At 37.8% G+C, this 17,353-nt stretch overlaps 4 protein-coding genes across 6 annotated transcripts; all 4 read left to right on the top strand.

Annotated features, from left to right (window-relative positions):
- Positions 1-42: 42 nt before the first annotated feature.
- On the top strand, positions 43-2,127 carry LOC119079623 (pentatricopeptide repeat-containing protein 1, mitochondrial-like). Its single transcript, XM_037187619.1, has 2 exons — positions 43-1,616; positions 1,681-2,127. The coding sequence occupies exons 1-2, from the start codon at positions 82-84 to the stop codon at positions 1,952-1,954; spliced, it is 1,809 nt and encodes a 602-aa protein (XP_037043514.1). The 5' UTR covers positions 43-81; the 3' UTR covers positions 1,955-2,127.
- Positions 2,128-2,541: 414 nt separating this feature from the next.
- LOC119079616 (TBC1 domain family member 31) lies at positions 2,542-11,677 on the top strand. Its single transcript, XM_037187612.1, has 7 exons — positions 2,542-2,832; positions 4,173-4,289; positions 4,918-5,069; positions 5,307-6,148; positions 6,225-7,415; positions 7,476-7,667; positions 11,390-11,677. The coding sequence occupies exons 1-7, from the start codon at positions 2,792-2,794 to the stop codon at positions 11,411-11,413; spliced, it is 2,559 nt and encodes an 852-aa protein (XP_037043507.1). The 5' UTR covers positions 2,542-2,791; the 3' UTR covers positions 11,414-11,677.
- Positions 11,678-12,527: 850 nt separating this feature from the next.
- Positions 12,528-14,655, top strand: LOC119079619 (F-box-like/WD repeat-containing protein TBL1XR1). Of its 2 annotated transcripts, XM_037187616.1 has the most exons (6): positions 12,528-12,623; positions 12,686-12,760; positions 12,821-13,404; positions 13,467-13,619; positions 13,684-13,875; positions 13,943-14,655. In XM_037187616.1, the coding sequence occupies exons 2-6, from the start codon at positions 12,703-12,705 to the stop codon at positions 14,441-14,443; spliced, it is 1,488 nt and encodes a 495-aa protein (XP_037043511.1). In that variant the 5' UTR covers positions 12,528-12,623; positions 12,686-12,702; the 3' UTR covers positions 14,444-14,655. The 2 variants fall into 2 exon arrangements, with proteins under 2 accessions (XP_037043511.1, XP_037043510.1); XM_037187615.1 differs by having other exon boundaries at positions 12,539-12,760.
- A 1,097-nt stretch (positions 14,656-15,752) lies between these two features.
- Positions 15,753-16,555, top strand: LOC119079621 (gametocyte-specific factor 1-like). Of its 2 annotated transcripts, none has more exons than XM_037187618.1 (3): positions 15,753-16,018; positions 16,108-16,160; positions 16,241-16,555. In XM_037187618.1, exons 1-3 carry the CDS (start codon positions 15,898-15,900, stop codon positions 16,388-16,390), a joined length of 324 nt encoding a protein of 107 aa, XP_037043513.1. In that variant the 5' UTR covers positions 15,753-15,897; the 3' UTR covers positions 16,391-16,555. The 2 variants fall into 2 exon arrangements, with proteins under 2 accessions (XP_037043513.1, XP_037043512.1); XM_037187617.1 differs by having other exon boundaries at positions 15,760-16,018; positions 16,105-16,160.
- Positions 16,556-17,353: the final 798 nt, after the last annotated feature.

Raw genomic sequence — 17,353 nt, 5'->3', positions numbered from 1 at the left:
ACTCTGTTGACATTTGTTGTCAAAGATATTTTGGTAAACATTTTGAAACACCGATGTGTTTGAAAGTCACACTCGCTAAAAATGTTACCGCGATTGTTTTGTAATAATTTTCGTCGATTGAAATTAGGTGCATTACCGAATGGTTCGTTAAAAGTACCAAATTCGCATAACAGCACGTTAGTTCCTCCAATTTTACTCCAGCAAAATATTGTAAACTTTTCGCTATCCGGACCGGTGACAACGAAAAACACTAAACTCAAAACTCCAACAAATAAAGCTCCATCGAAATCAGCAACAGACGGCGATCGTGTTGAATATAATATACGCGATGAAGAGATGTACCTACAGTCTTTAAACGATCCAGATACATTTCAAAGCCGTGACTATGGCTACTTAAAGGAATCGGTTGTTCCTGGATATACTGTCCAGAGCACGTTGATCGAGAACCGTAAGAGGAACCCACTGACTGAGGAACAATACGCTTACAGGATCAAGAAACACTTAAACAACAATCGTTTAAAGGAGGCAATCGATGTACTGGAAATTCAGATGATCGAACAAGATCAGGTGAAACCGAAGACTTACATTTTCAATTTATTGATCAGTGGATGTGCACATGCAGGCTCTTCCAGTAAAGCTTTCAATTTGTATACTAAAATGCAACAGTATGGCGTAAACGTGACCAACGCTACATATACATCTCTGTTCAATGCGTGTGCAAATGGACCTTGGCCTCACGATGGTCTCAACAAAGCCAGACGTCTGCGTGAAATTTTGCTGGAGAAGAACTACGAACCGAACGCACCGAATTACAATGCAATGATAAAAGCATTCGGACGATGTGGAGATGTGACGACGGCATTTAAATTGGTAGACGAAATGGAGTCAAAGGATTTAGACATTCAAGTGGGCACCTATAACTTCTTATTGCAAGCCTGCATCTCCGATGTCAATTACGGTTTTCGTCATGCGTTAATGGTGTGGAATAAAATTTATCAGAGACGCTTACTGCCAGATTTGCATTCGTTCAATTTGATGTTCAGATGCGTTCGTGATTGCTCTATCGGGGACATTAAAACGATGCAACAGGTCAATTTACTCGGAAGTACATTGGACAGCGACGAACAGTCAAAAATCAACGACAATCAGTTACTCAATAACGATTCCCAATCAAGTGAAATTATCGATGAAGCACCCGGCTTGGTTTCACATTTCCCGCAGTTAGGTAGCTTAGCTGGGCCACACGAAGTAAAAACACCCGAAGATCGGTTGCTGCTATTAGGTGGGTTCAAAGGCATTCTGAATGAAATGGAAAAACTTCAAGTCCGTCCGGATGTGAAAACATTTACCGCACTGCTGGATGTCGTTCCATCAACAGCCGAACATGAAATCATTGAATCAATTCGCAAGCATAACGTCAAGTGTGATATCGGCTTCTTCAATTGTTTAATCAAAAAGAGGAGCATGAGACTCGATTATGATGGGGCGAAAGGTGTTCTGAATGTGATGGAAACAGCTGGACTGAGACCGAACATTGTAACATATGCCGCAATGGCTATGGGCTGTCGAAATATTGATGAATTGAGGGACTTCCTCACTGAAGTGCACAAGTCGAGGTAAATTTTTTATTTTAAAACTAGGCACAATTAGAGTTGATTTGACTATTTTCATTGTACACAGAATGAGCACGCCAATTCTTGAAGTCTTGCTGAAACAGGGATGTCGTCGTCGTGATTTTCCATACATAATCGAAATTATGAACTTTATCAGCAAGGAAGAATTAAAGCCGAACAAACAGTTTTTAGATACACTACATAGATTCATCGATGACTGCTACAGTGTGTTGAACGCCTCCAATGACAATCCAACCGGAACGGCTGAATTCGAAGCTGCTTTCGACAATTTTAAATTACAATTCACGAAGTGGAAAGATTCGCTGGGTTTGAACGTATAACTGTAATCTGGAGTGAAAGAGGATCCGTGGGAGCAATTTCAAAGTGTTGAATGTTGAAGACGAAGGTGTAGATGATGTGAACGTCCAAAAGTAACACGAAAACGGAAACGGAGAAGAGGTAGAGACGGAACTTTGTTTTTAGATTGAATAAATGCGGTTGCTGTTGCATTGAAGTTCTTATGCTTTTTCATTGGTTAGCGTTTACTTCAAGTCTTTCGGCGTAACTTTAGTCTTTTATCTAATAAAATGGTTATCACTCGTAGTTTACAGCCTCGGTCTGGGTCCACATTTCGAGTATAAAGCTTCTCGAGTAAAACTCTAACTCTAATTTTTCTAAACCTTAGAAATTGTAGAAATTTTTAAAAAGGCAAAAACTTTTAAAAATAATTTAAAAAAATGATTTAGTAAGACGTCAGTAAATTCATTGTCGGGATATTTTTCTAAATTTCTCACCTCGGTTTTTTTCTTGGACAACAGAGTTAACAGAGTTTACGAACGAGAGGGTTAAGTGAATTTCGAGGTGAACGTACCCAAAACTGTCAGATGGCCAGGTGCATGTGTGTATGTGTGCGACTGTTTATTGTTTGACCGTTTGTTTATGTTTTGTCAGTTTAGTCGCAAATCTAGTGAATTTCATCAATCATTTTCTTGAAGACTTAATTAAATTAAGCTCATTCAGTTATTTAATGGTAAACATAGTGAAAAATCAGTTTGCTACCAAATGACGTGAAGTTGAGCAAATTTGTGAAAACATTACCCAACAAATGTGTTGATTTGTTTACATTTCAAATTAAGTTTTGTTTATCATTGGTCATTGCATATTAATTTGAGATAATCATGGAGAAGAAGGCTTTTAAGTTTAGGAAAAGGGATAGCGGGTGAGTCCAGTCACTTTTTTCTATCTTTGTAAGTCAAGTTTTAACAACAAGTTATGGAATCGATCTATTCCATCAATTAGTCATGTTCAATCAATGATAAAATTTCGATACAATAATCGAACGTTTTATCGATAATCGATAACTATCGACTGATAATCGAATTATCAGTCGATATTTATCGAGTGATCAGTGGACATTTACCGATTATTAGTCACTCGATTGATATTGACGTGTTAAAAGGATTCTAAGGAAACAATGAAAATTTTATCAATCGACTGAATTATCGAACATGTCTGACATCGATCAATACAGGAATAGAAAAGTCGTTGATTGTAGTACCTAATTATTAAAAAGAAACTTGTTCTTCAGTGAAACTTCATTATTGATCAAGAACCCATTGGTGCTTAACACGTAGAGGATAATGCTCGAGCAGGCACTTTAGGCACACCGAAAAGTGCTAAGGGGGTCGAGGAATATCTTCAAATAAATTTATAAAAATCAAAAGTCAAATTTTTGATTTTTAGAAATTTATTTGGAGGTATTCTCTGACTCCCTTAGCACTTTCCGGTGTGCCTAAAGTTGATAAGTCACAATAACCGGCAACGTGTTGTGGCGATTACTTAAAATATTGCCCAAGCATTTCTTGTATAGCATATCCAAATCTACGATGACCATCTTAATTAAAGACAGTTAGTAGCTGTAGAAATCAACACAGAAGAATCAACAGAATAATCAATTTCGTACAACTCTTTAAGATTTTAAGTCAAGAACAAATTACTGACGGTCGATGGATTCAAGACTCTTCAAGATTTATCAGATTTATTGAGATTTATAGGGATTTATTTTGGGATTTACTCGGATACGGAAGATTTTTTGATTCCCTAGGGTACAATGTCCGCCATTTTAGGCTTCGACTAAGCCATAAATCCTAAAAAATTGCAAAAATTTGCTATTTCGAAAACTAGTCGGTGACCTCTCGCTGAGAATTCTTTTTCGTCATTTTGTCAGAACGTATTCGCTAAATTTTCTTGAGCCTGAGAATTTTTTTTGAATTCACCTGAATGCAAAAATACAATTTCCTCTGTCAGGGATGTCGTCCCATCAATTTTCACAAGTTTTTTCTTATTCAAAATACAATCGCTAAACCGAACTGGTGTGCATACGTTATTTTGCACCAGCTGGTCACATACAATTCCAAATGGGACCAGCTGGTGCAAAATTACGTATGCACACCAGTTCGGTTTAGCGATTGTAATCAAATATCCTTCCGAAAAGTCGATAAAAAAATCCTATAAACGAAAATGTTGTATCACTATAAAATCATAAATGTTTACCTCCAGGCAAATTCTCAACATACACCACACGGTAACGACAACATCCGGTGAACTGAAACGGATTCGATTTTTACATGTATGCTTTAGTGACACAAATGATATTTTGGCTGCTGTGGATTCAAGGTATGTAATGGAATGGTAAATGGAAGACATAGCTTGGGAAAAAAATTCGTTGCTTGACACGTCGATTATAGTCCGAGTATCCGCAAGGAAATATTTGGATTTTCCTTGGATTTTAGATAGAGTGTAGCTTTAAATCGTAGATCAAATATGATCATTGCAATCCACAATTAACTATTACGTCGAGGTCTTACGTTAAAAAATTTTTGATTAAAAACACCAAACCTTACATCTACGAACAAAATTCAGCTATTCAATCTCGGGTCGGTTTGGGTGAGTAAGACAAGCCCGATCTGTAGTAACGGATTTAATTCTACAAACCCGATATCTGATGGAAAGTTTTGGAAAATTTTCGCGATCGCTTTCTCAGTTTCTAATTTTGCAATGTTTAGCAAGAAAGTTTAGTTACTTCTTATTTTTTCATTGTTCACCACACCTGTTTTTCACTGTTACATCAGTCTGATGTAAGTAACAGGCATATCGCCAATTGTTACATACCTAATCTGGGACTTCTAAACTCGAACTATACATTTTAATACGAGAAAACTTTAGGCTTAAACGACATCCCGGACTATAAAATGAAAATTTTACTTCGAAATTTTCACAATTTTCTCTTTTCTTTCTGTAACAGAGGTAATTGCAACGTGTTCGATTTGAAGAACCGCGATACGTGGGCCTGGCGAGAAAAAATACCATTATGCTCTGCACTCAAATTCGTACCGAAATCGACATTGAAAGTTATAGCTGGAACAAAAAGCGGAGGCCTAATGATGTTGGACATGGGTATGAATGCATTTTCGCTTGCCACGGTTCGCTCGATTGGATTGAGTGAGTGAGTTGGTGATTTGGTTGTTCATTGCGGAATCGTAGAATTTTTTTCGGTGCCCATTGGAACATAAACGACATGAAATAAATCACTAACGCCCCCACTATTCTAACCGAATCGCAAGAATCTTTTTTGAAACATTTTCATTTCATGTTCTTCTCCATCCCCACAAATGGTACATCCATACCATACAGCTACTGGTGATTTACTGCACACAATCCATCCATTTGCATCCAAAATCAGCAATGTTTCGTTTCCGTCCACCAATGCTGACATATTTTTAGTCACAACCAAAACGGATGCTATCATATTCGATTCGCATAATTTCCAACAAAAACAACGTCTCGAATATCCAGCAGCAGCAATTACAATAAAACAAATGAAGTTTCGGAACCAATCCGATCATATCTATGGCATATTCAGCAATGATGCGATACACATCTGGACCCATGAAAATTTCCAGTTGATTGAACGTATCCATCCCATTGATGAGAGAGCAAATTTTCTCAAAAACTCAAATTCCCAGCAAATCGATTTGAATGCCAACACATCGGACGGCAGCGATGTTATGGTGCGGAATTACACAAAAGATTACACCAAAGGAAGGATTGTCGATGTTTCGTTTTCCGTTAAGTATATGTGCGTCGCAACCATTGATGAGTATTTGATGGTATTCGACACAGCTGCTTGGAACCTGACGAAATTGATTCAGTCACCCGGCATCGCCGTTTTTCATACACAATTTATTAGCACTGCTGATGCAACCGATGAGATGTTGATTGCTGTAGTGACATTGGCTGCAGATACCATCGTATTGGATTTGAACAATACGAGTGAAAAATTGTGTGTACAAGCGAACCAAACGGTTAAAGTGGAACTTACCGCAAATTCGGCACTGATGGCAATTTTGCTGCGATCCGGAGAGATTAAAGTATTTGATGTGAATGCTCTGACTGAGAAATTACAGACGTTGCAAACGGGGACTAGAAATGATGATAAAGACGGGCAGCAGCAGTTCAATTGGATTAACGAGAAGGTATGACATATGGGGGCATATGGGACAAATTATCTCGGTGCTGGTTGCGTAATCAGAAATTTGATGATTTTTTCAGATGCAAAAAACGATGCCCAGACAACGATTGCAACAGATTCTGAAGGAGTATTTGGAATATCCGACGAAGTACCGTCAACTAATTTGGAAAACTTGTCTACAACTTCCAGACAATCGAAGCTCATTTACCGAACTGTTGAAGAAAGGCTACCATCCGTGTGTGGGAAGCTATGACGAATTGTATCCGCTAAAAGACGTGTCTGCTCATCGGAACCTGAAGCGCATCGTTTCTGTGCTGGCCTACTGGAGCAAAGTATTCGCCCAATGCGACTACATACCGAAATTTGTGTTTCCTTTTGTGAAAGAGCTTGGCACGAATTTAATTCTTTGCTTCGAAACGATCGCAACCGTCCTACTGAATCACGGTCAATTGCTTTTCGAGTTTGCGCCATTGGAACCGGTCAATTATCTGGGCATCATTGAGAACATTTTATCGCATTACGAGCCACGATTGCTGGCATTTTATGTTGGAAAGAATGTCACATCGAAAACGTTTGCGTGGTCACTTTTGCAAACTGCTTTCACCGAAGTGTTGGATGAGGATCAGTGGCGTCAGTTATGGGATCATATAGTGTCGAATGCCGTGGAATTTTTGGCCTTTTCCGTTGTGGCTTACAATATTGTCATGAAGGATATGATTATGAGACTCGATACAAAGGTGACGGTTGAACGATTTTTCGAAGAACAGAATTCCATCGAAATGAAGCGCTTCATTCGGAGGACCTATGAGATTATGGAAAAATGTCCGGAAAGCTTGAGACCCAATAGATACTTGAAACAATTTGCACCACTCACTTCGGGCTTCTATGAAAAGTTCACCAATTTCCCACGAGCACTTATAGCAGTCAAAGATAAGGAGGTGGACAAACTGATGGCGGAAAATCGGATCCTGAATGACAAGCTCTATGAACTGGAAAAAAGGCAACTGGCATGGGCGGATCGATTAGAGGGGACGCTGAAGGCTGAAGAACATACGAAACGTTTAATGGCAGTGGAGAAGGCCTATGAAGACAAAATTATTAAGGAACAGGACCGAGTCGCAATGCAACGCAAACACTTGCTGTTGTATCAGAAACAATTAAGAGATAGTGAACTGCATTTACTGGAAGAAACACGCAGTTCCATGTTACGACGAAAGTTAATGGAAAAAGAAAACGACGTGGAATTGCTGTCGAGGCGTTTCGATCGGATTGTGAGTATGCATTGGTTGTGATGTTACCAAAATGATGCAACGATGATTCTTTTCACACAGAGGATGAAAGACGAGGGAAACTTACTGTTTGCCGAAGAAGAACTCAAACAGAGGGAAATGGAATTGCTGGTTAAGAGATACAATTTGGATGTGAAGAGTGATGTTGCAGACAACCCACTTTCTTTGCGAAACGAGAAAGCAATTCAGGCATTGGAAAGCGAGCTGGGTGAGCTGGATGCTGATATGATCAAAGTAAGTTTTCGATGTCACACCTTGACAAAGAATTTTTTCCTTCTTTCGTTTTCTGGAAAGAAAACATTTTGAGAAACTGTTAAGTGGCTCCCGAGCACTGCCTAAAAAACTGGCTGTTTTACAATAAGATAAGATGGGAATTTTTTTAGCAATTTGCTATTATTAATATAATACAATTAATTTTTACAATATTTCCTTTGAAAATTCATAATTTTTTTCTACTTTTCCTTTCACATTTCAAACTTTTAATTACGAAACAGATATTTTGTTACTCAACTTTGACTTGTCCATTTACTTTCGCATTCTGCATTCTATTGAGGATCGGACAACCAGTAATACTACCAACGCTTCGTTGTGATTGACTGTGTGCAGCATCGCTATCTGTCATCTGTCGTTCTCAATTTCTCTTTCGCTATGTTTCTTTGCCACACGGTACACAGTCTGCTCCACGCCGGATGATTACATTCGATGTTTACACTCAGTTTTTCTTTCACCACTTTGCAATTTATACACTCATAATTCGTTGCTCTACATTCTTTCATCTCATGTTGACCACCACGTCGAAGACAAGCCTTTTGATTTTTGCATACGTTTGACTTGTGATTGTAACCACACACTTGTAACATCGCAATACATTCAAACTTTCGGTAACGTCACATACGTCTCTGCCAACAGATATCTTTCTCACCCGCATGAATGTATCGAATGTTTTCACATCGACTTCAATTATGGCTCCAAAGGTTTCGTTGTGTTTTAACTCATACACGTGCAAAACTTTCATATCACTGTCCTTTGTAAACTCATTACTTTCGGTAATGCTCGATACTATTTCAACGTCTGTAAGTCTTTCACTCATGTTTGTCACTCTGATTTTTTAGCTTTAGACTGGTAATGACGTAATCCACACTTAGTTCCATCATCGCTTTGTCATGCACTTTTGATTGTTCCTTTTCGCTATTACATTTAATTGCGATTGCACCTTCCAGCATGTTGTTTACACACAGCAATTTCAATCGGAATATGTTTTTTGTTCAAATCAGCTCGAGTAGCGGAACACTTTTGTTTAGATTTGGGTTTCACCAATACCACTGGATCGAATACTGGTTTTTTAACATTCTTAGTAAACGACTCAGCCACTACATTCGACTCTTTACTTTTTTCCGCCATTTTTTCATTGGAAAGCATTTGTATTTTACCGTCTAAACTTTCACCACCGTGGTTTATGTTGTTGGTCACGGTAAATTAAAACTCGTCGTGGTTCAGTTTGTAGCCCACGATAAACCACAATCCGTGAACATTTGCTGCCGACGATACTAATCCTCCTCTGCTTTTTAAAACGTCCCTACTGACTGGCATTGCGCGCTAGCATTTAGATTAATCTCCCATTAAAAATCGTCCAAAAAAAGAGGGGCGATCGGTTTTTAGTTTACAGGTGTCTTAATGAACAAATGTAGTTGTTTGAAAGGATTCTGGTTTTACTGGAGGTTAATTCACCCCTTTTCTTTTCCTGACAATAAAAAATAATGAAAATATCTTCCAATGAAACTAAAAAAAAAAAATTATATTTTTTTTTACATTTTTATGTGCCATTTAAACCTATTTTTATTAACAAAATTTTTACATTTTTTTTTTATTTCTATTAGCTTTATTAGTTTCATTAAGAAAAAGAAAAAAAATCAAACGACGAAGAAAATCTAAATTTAATTTGAAAATTAGAAAAAGAAATGACAACATTTCAATCGAAAAGAATGAAATTGTGTTGCCGTTCTGCATTAAGTTCAGCAAAATTTTCACAAAAATTTTCTCAGCAGTTTCCCGTTGATCCGTATAGAAATTTCCGACGGAACATTATAATCTCGCCGATCGAATGGCTGATGCTTCCGAATTTGACCTGGTGCGGAATTTGCCTACATTTGGATCGGCTGGCGAGGCTGATCTGGCTCTCTTGGCAGCACTTTCTTGTATGTGTTCACCTAATGTTGGTCGGGTCCGATAACGTGGAGACACAAAAAAAGACCTGTCAAGAAGATCCAGATGTACCGGCAGTATTTGCTGTTTGCCGAATCGTAATTGTCATCTTCTTGTCGTTGCCAGCATTACAAAATACTGCTCTTCGTTCCGTCTTTGATGGCCAGTTGTCGGTGACACCTTCTGCAACTGGAACTCCTTTCTCTAATCGCTGCCAGTTCATCGATCGCATCACAATTTTGGAAATGATGATAAGTCGTTGGGCGCATTCCATGCCTCGTATTTTGTCTGCTGACAATTTCTTCGACTCATCATTACAAAAAGATACTTTATGTTGGATCTTAAAAAAAAAACTTCTTTCAACTTCTGCTTACCGTCTACTAGAAAAAAACTGCTGGAAACGTTAGTTTTTCTTGATTTCTAGCTTTGGGAAGAAAATAGACCCTTCGCAGTGATGGAATTCTGGAAACTGACCTCCAGACATCTCAGACTTCAATCAAGTCCAGAAGAAAGTTCGAAAAATCTGATGGAAGTACTCACCATCCGAAACTTCTAGCTTTAGTATGCATTTGGGAAGACTCAGAACCAGTCATAAAGTTGCATATCATTCAAAGGTATCATAATCTTGTAATTTCTTGAGTAAAAATCGTTCAAAACACTTATTGATTCCCACAATTTTATTTGAAAAAAACTTGTGAGAAAAGTACTGGTGCTTCCTAGAGCTGTGGCGCCCGATTCTTTGATAGGTCAGAGCTCGGCCAGCTATCGATAGGATATGAAATTACATTTCCAAAAAGCCCCCACACATCAAAATTGAATAAGAGTGAGTCTCAAAGTTAGTGGTATTTTTGGGCCACTTTTCCTGTAATCCTCCATAGACCGGGCAGTTCTGGTCCCTTGACAAAACAGTTGTTCTTTGAGTTTTAGGTATTGGATCAAAGTTTCCGAAACTGTTGAGACCACTAAAAAATATTTCGATTTGACTGAGATATCCGAGTTTTAAATTTTACAGAAGAACCGGTTATTACAGGTTCGTGAGGACCAAGAAAAAAATTTAGTTCGGAAACTTTGACCCCTTAATCATATCCTGCAATCCAAATACAGACGACTTTTTCTGACATAGCAGCCCAGACTGAATATACATTTGATATTTTTTTTAGAAAGACAACACAATGAATGAAATGAACCATGAAACTAAGTTGTCTTTCCATTTTTCATGTAAGAAAATAAGAGTTGATTCAAATTTCACATCAAACTTAAGAATAAATTTAGCGCCCATCTCAAGATGGCGTAGCGATCTGAATTGAAAAACCTTTCAAAAAAAAGAGTTCAGACTAGTGTCACTAATAGTGTGTTTCAGGACCACAAGGGTATTCGTCTTAGTGGTACAATAAAGTTCAATTGTATGTTTAAAGTTGCATAGGGTTTCACTTCTACACCGGGTAAATTTCACTGGAGTGCTGAAATTATACAACAGTTGGTCTTTTTTACCAGCTACTGTTCATCTTATTGTTTAGCCACTTTATTCACCCATACGAACGTTCAAGTGTAATTTTAAGTTTGTTACAATTCGAAGACCACCAAGAAATTAGAAAGGTTAAAGGATGCAAGATCATGGATCGTTCAGAGCAAATTCGACTCGCCAATCTTTCGTAGCTCTTTTTATCGACTCTGTCGAACTATTTATATTACAATCCTACTGTCATTATACGCCCGTAGAACGAAAATTAATTTTGATTTTTTTTAATTTTCAGGATTACTGCGAAAATTTACGATGATATGCCGTCTTATTATTGCAACAAAGACATATTTCTCGTAGAAGTTCGGCAAATCGAAATAAATTTAAAACTAAATAAAAAAGTGAAGAAAAATTAAATGAAAAAAATAATTATTATATTTTGGTTGTGTCTCAGACAATTTTATAATTTAAACTACTGACTTTAATGTCACAGGCGAGTGAACAAGAAATATTAGGCGTCAATAAAAGTAAAGAATTTCAGGACAGGGTATCGATATAAACAGCATCAAGAAGAACTGAAGAACGAAAGTTATATACGTTAAACGTCAAATAGCTGGAAAATATTTTTTTCTTCATATTCCTACACGCAGACTAACTTGCCATCAATGAATAAATATACACCCGATATGGTGAATTGTGCTACCTAGTCAACTTTTGTCAAAAATATGGTGCTATATGTGACGTGACATGCACCGACAGAAAGCTGTATTTGTCTGTAAATTTACAATTTTTCTTTTTTTTTTTCATTTTATTTTACTGATTAGCGAAAAAAGACTGCTCTAATTGCACAGCCAGTAAAACATCGATCTTTTTTATTATGATCTTAAAAATTTTTTACGTACGATTCAGTATTGTCCTGCATTGTTTTTGCGAAATTTTTTGTTTGATACATCAAATTTACTATTTATTTTGTAAAAAAGAACCTAACTACATCGAAAACAAAGAAAAATTAAAATTTTGTTTGTGTTCATTCATTCTAAAGTAGTAGAACAAATAGTGAATGCAACCTGTAATGAGAAACTAAGTACGTCCCATACTTCAACTTTCTTTTTTCTAAAAAAACGCGCCCTAATTTTAATAATACTGAATGGGACGTATGGGTGCCCAGTAAATAATTATTTTTAGCGGTTTCTTAACATTGATGTTTACAATCGAACGTCACATATAAGTTTAAAGAACAGGTTAAGACATCGACGAAGGTGGCATATGACGTCTATTATTGGGCTTTGTCGATTTAAACCTGCATCTGGAAATGTTTTCCTTCACAAAATATAAATTTTATTATCAAAACATACTTGTCAATCAAGTCCCATATGCAATGTTTGCGCAGAAAAAAAGGCTGGGTATTTTTAGAGAACGATATTGTGGATATTGTTCACTGTAAAACTTCATACGCTGACATTTATGGCGTCGTGTTTTCATTATTGCGGACATTGATAGTATAATTAACATTTTGCAATTAATTGAAGGTTTCCTACATCGTTTGTGTTGTAAAATCGTAACTACTTGATAATTTACTTGCTGGTTACAGCAAACTGTCGACCGAAAATGAGTTTTTCCAGCGATGAAGTCAATTTCCTTGTTTACCGTTATCTGCAAGAATCTGGTATGTGTTTATGTTTTAATCCGTAATTCCACTAAATCGACAACATGTCCGCATCCCTAGGTTTTAACCATTCGGCCTATACGTTCGGCATCGAGTCCCACATATCGCAGAGCAACATAAATGGAGCTTTGGTACCACCAGCAGCATTGTTGTTAATGCTACAAAAGGGACTGCAATACACTGAAGCCGAAATATCGATTGCGGAAGATGGCACAATCACTCGTCTAACCGAAGGACTGAGTTTAATTGATGCGGTCATGCCGGAAGTGAAATTCCAAAAAGTTCCAATTAAACCAACCGAAATCAAACAAGACACCATCAAAACGGAACCAGTTGCCGACACAAATGGAGGAGAACCGGTTGCAGCGGCACCAGCCAGCACAGAAAACATGGACGTTGATCAGAGCATTGAAATACCGCCATCAAAAGCCACTGTTTTGCGTGGACATGAAAGTGAAGTGTTCATTTGTGCATGGAATCCCAGTACCGATCTCTTGGCTAGTGGTTCCGGTGATAGTACAGCCAGAATTTGGGATATGTCCGACAATTCAACGAGCCCGAATCAATTGGTTTTGCGGCATTGCATTCAAAAAGGCGGTACAGAGGTGCCTAGCAACAAAGACGTCACATCGTTGGATTGGAACGTAAGTTTTTATTGGGTTTTCAGATGGAGACCCGAAAGTTTAATTCAAATTTGTGTTGCTAGTGTGACGGTAATCTACTAGCTACTGGAAGTTATGACGGATACGCCCGTATTTGGACTACTGATGGACGGCTAGCCAGCACATTGGGGCAGCATAAAGGACCGATTTTTGCGCTAAAGTGGAACAAACGCGGGAATTATATTTTGTCAGCTGGGGTACGTTCGCAGTGAGAGTAGTTTAACTGATAAGACTGATATTAATTGACGTCGTTGATTTTAGGTTGATAGGACCACAATCATTTGGGATGCAGCTACTGGACAATGCACACAACAATTCTCTTTCCATTCGGCTCCAGCATTGGATGTCGATTGGCAAACAAACACTTCGTTTGCCAGTTGCAGTACAGATCAACGCATTCACGTGTGTAAGCTTAGCGTCGACAAGCCAATCAAGTCTTTCCAGGGACACACGGTACGTACACGCAGTTTCAATTAGACGCACTTCATATCTAACTTTTCCTCTATTTTACATTCCCCAGAATGAAGTGAATGCCATTAAATGGGATCCCCAAGGCCAGCTGTTAGCTTCGTGTTCCGACGACATGACATTAAAGATTTGGTCAATGAAACAGGAGACATGCGTACACGATCTGCAGGCTCATTCAAAGGAAATTTACACAATCAAATGGTCACCAACGGGACCAGGCACATCCAATCCCAATATGAATCTGATTCTGGCTAGTGCGTCATTCGATTCGACAGTACGACTGTGGGATGTAGAACGTGGCGCCTGCATACACACGCTAACCAAGCATACCGAACCGGTATATTCGGTTGCCTTTAGTCCAGATGGCAAATACTTGGCATCGGGTAGCTTTGACAAATGTGTGCACATTTGGAGCACCCAAAGTGGGCAGCTGGTGCACAGCTACAAAGGAACTGGAGGAATATTCGAAGTTTGCTGGAATTCACGCGGCAGCAAAGTTGGTGCTAGTGCTTCAGATGGAAGTGTTTTCGTTTTGGATTTGAGAAAATTATAACAACAATCGTGCGGCGTTTAAAGACGATCGTTTGGCAATGTGTTGCGACAACATCGCTCATTACTTTTAGTGTATATTGTCATCACAGCCAATGTGTAGTGTAACCGGCGTCATTATTATTTTATATATATTATGTACCGCTACACAGCAGTGACTGTAACTCTTCGTATTCTTTTTCTTATTAAACAAAAATAAAATTTTATTTCACATCACGGATGGTATTTCCTCTACGGTGTATACTTTCATAGATGGATGCGAATTAACGATCATGCAGGAAGTGAATTTTTAGATTTAGAAAGCCTGTAAGAGGAGTAAGAAAACGAATTGCTTTACCACACTGTTCATATGCGATTGGTACAATGTTGTTGTCTATTTTAAGAAATTGTACGTCAGAGAAAAGGAAATTCTGGCAATAATTTCTGCGCGGGGTTATTCGCTGAATAGATTTCGGTTCCATTTGTTTGGCCGGTCTTGGACATGGTGAAATTAAAAGAAAACGTTTTTAATGTAAGGGGTGAGAAAATTCGTGTTTTTTCGCGTTTGGGGTGAAAAAAGTTTTTTTCTCAACTCGACTCCGTGACGAAACGCAGGTTGTATGCACCTCGGTGATACATGTTTTTTAGCACACGATGTGCATGCGGCCTCATATGATAACATCTAGAGCCTAAAAAAGCATTTACCACTCGGGTGTCAAAAATAACTATTCTACGATTGAGGAAGGAAAATGCTTATTTTCTCTCATTTAGAGAAGTAGATGAAGATAGAAATTACAAAGTTGTAAATTAGGGAAGAACATCCCGTGTCACTCTCAAGGTTTGTGGTAACTCCAGGCGAAAATTCCAATCCTAGCAATTTACGGTACTCGGCCTCCTACTTCAATCTGTCTGTAAACTTTGCACTTGATGTCGTATTTTTCATCTGAACATTAGTTATTTGTTCAACTATTTTCCCTCAACCTTTTTCACAACAAAGCCTTCCGAAGTTTCAGCGGAGGGGAGAAATTGCCTATTACCTCGTCTGCGTTCGGTTAAATGAAAGCCAATCATATACTGTTGCTAGTTTCTGTACTTATCGTGATTAGGACATAAATGGGCCACGGACATTATTTCGTCGAAATTTTGTGAGAATTCGCAAAAATTCAAAAAAAGATTGGGAAATTATTCCGAATTGAGCCCAGCATCTTTACCATCTATAACAAGGTTCTGACATGAAACGTATTCATGAGAAATTCATAAATGTTATACGTAAGACGAAACGAAATAGAGATTTCGTCACCTGTTTTGAAAATAGCTATACCTATATTGTTTAACAAAAGACCGTTATGTCTGTCTTTCTACGACGTTCAACACAAAGCGAAACAAATTTCTCAGTCAGACGTGCTTTCTTTGGATCGCTAACAAAATCGGAAAGTTAAGTAAATTTTTCAGAGTTATTTTTGTTGTAAGTTACACAAGATGAACAAAAAGCCCGGCTACGAAAACACCGTCGTGTGTCCCTATAATAAGTGTCACGTTGTACTGAAGAGTCGCTTCCAAATTCATCTTTCGAAATGTGCCAAACAGTATCCATTTTTGGGTAAGAATAAGAAGTGGTTTTTTCAACATTACTTTTTTTGTACAATTTTCACCAAATTCAAATTCAAATTTACTTTTTCAAATCAGAAGTAGTGACATGCCCATACGACTTAATGCATAAATTTCGTGCTGAAGAAATAACTGTAAGTGAAGCAACGAATATGCATTACACTTGACGGACTAGATCTTATCACATTTTTCGTTTGATTGTTTGCAATACTAGGCTCACGTCGAGAACTGTCCAAGCTACGAACATTTCATTTCGAAGAAAACTGCAGAGGAACAGCAACAAGAGCTCGCACAGCAACAACAGCTGGCACACCAACAACAGCTTGGACCACGTATAACCTATTACGATAAGGACTGTGCATAAATCGACACTCCATCATCCTGAATCATATCAAAGACATTCCCATTTTTCATCAAATATTTTGCAAAAAGTTTTTCCTTACATCACATCAATAAGGATAACATATTCCAGTCGTGTAAGATAAGACAATTTTCCACTGGTTTGGAATAAAGTCTCAATTGAATATTAGATTCGGGGATTTGATTTTTTTAACTTTAATATTTTAATTATTGGAAGATGTCTGTTTATTCATCACGTCCCACTAAGAAGTCTCAAATTCTAAACGGTCAGAATGCGATCATCAAGAGGTGGTGAGTTGCCCTCCAATAATCATTCACATGACCATCAAAGTCATATATAATATGCACGCATTTTGTGAGACAATCATGTCGACTACAAGCGAAATGTGAGTGTAATCGATAAATATAAATTGGTATAAATAAAATGGGAAAATAGATTATGCTCTCACCGAAGCAATTAAAGTTATAGTCGTCCATTCGTTTTCATTTCATTATCGTAAAATTGGACTACAACAAAAACCTATTTATACCAGAGGTGAAGAAGAATTCTAGACTTAGGAATAAAAAACTTTCAAAGATCCAGGCCTAATTAAAAAAGAAAGATTTTCCGTCTGTGTTACTGTTACAGATAACAAATAGTCGTTTTCGTCATAAGCATAGCACCGTTCATAGCATTGACACTGAATTCACAAGTGTCAAAGTTGGAGGCTTTAATGATAAGAGCTACTGGCAGTAGCCTACTGCTCAATAGATTGTTTGTATTGTATGTTTTTGATACAACGAAACAACGCACAACGAAGTGCGTTGAACGATAACAAAGTCATCTATCTTTACAAAAGAAACATAGAGCTTACTGTGACTTCATCAGCCTCCGAATATTTTCTATGTTAATGCTAGAAACCATGTAATTAGTGACGAATTGAAGCGTTTATCGCACTAGATCGCCAATATAAATATAATGGACTAA

This window comes from Bradysia coprophila, unplaced genomic scaffold (genome assembly GCF_014529535.1).
Source record: "Bradysia coprophila strain Holo2 unplaced genomic scaffold, BU_Bcop_v1 contig_324, whole genome shotgun sequence".
In the NCBI taxonomy this organism is placed as follows: Eukaryota; Metazoa; Arthropoda; class Insecta; order Diptera; family Sciaridae; genus Bradysia; species Bradysia coprophila.
The sequence above is the reverse complement of the archived record's forward strand: the minus strand, read 5'-3'. Positions and strand labels throughout refer to the sequence as shown.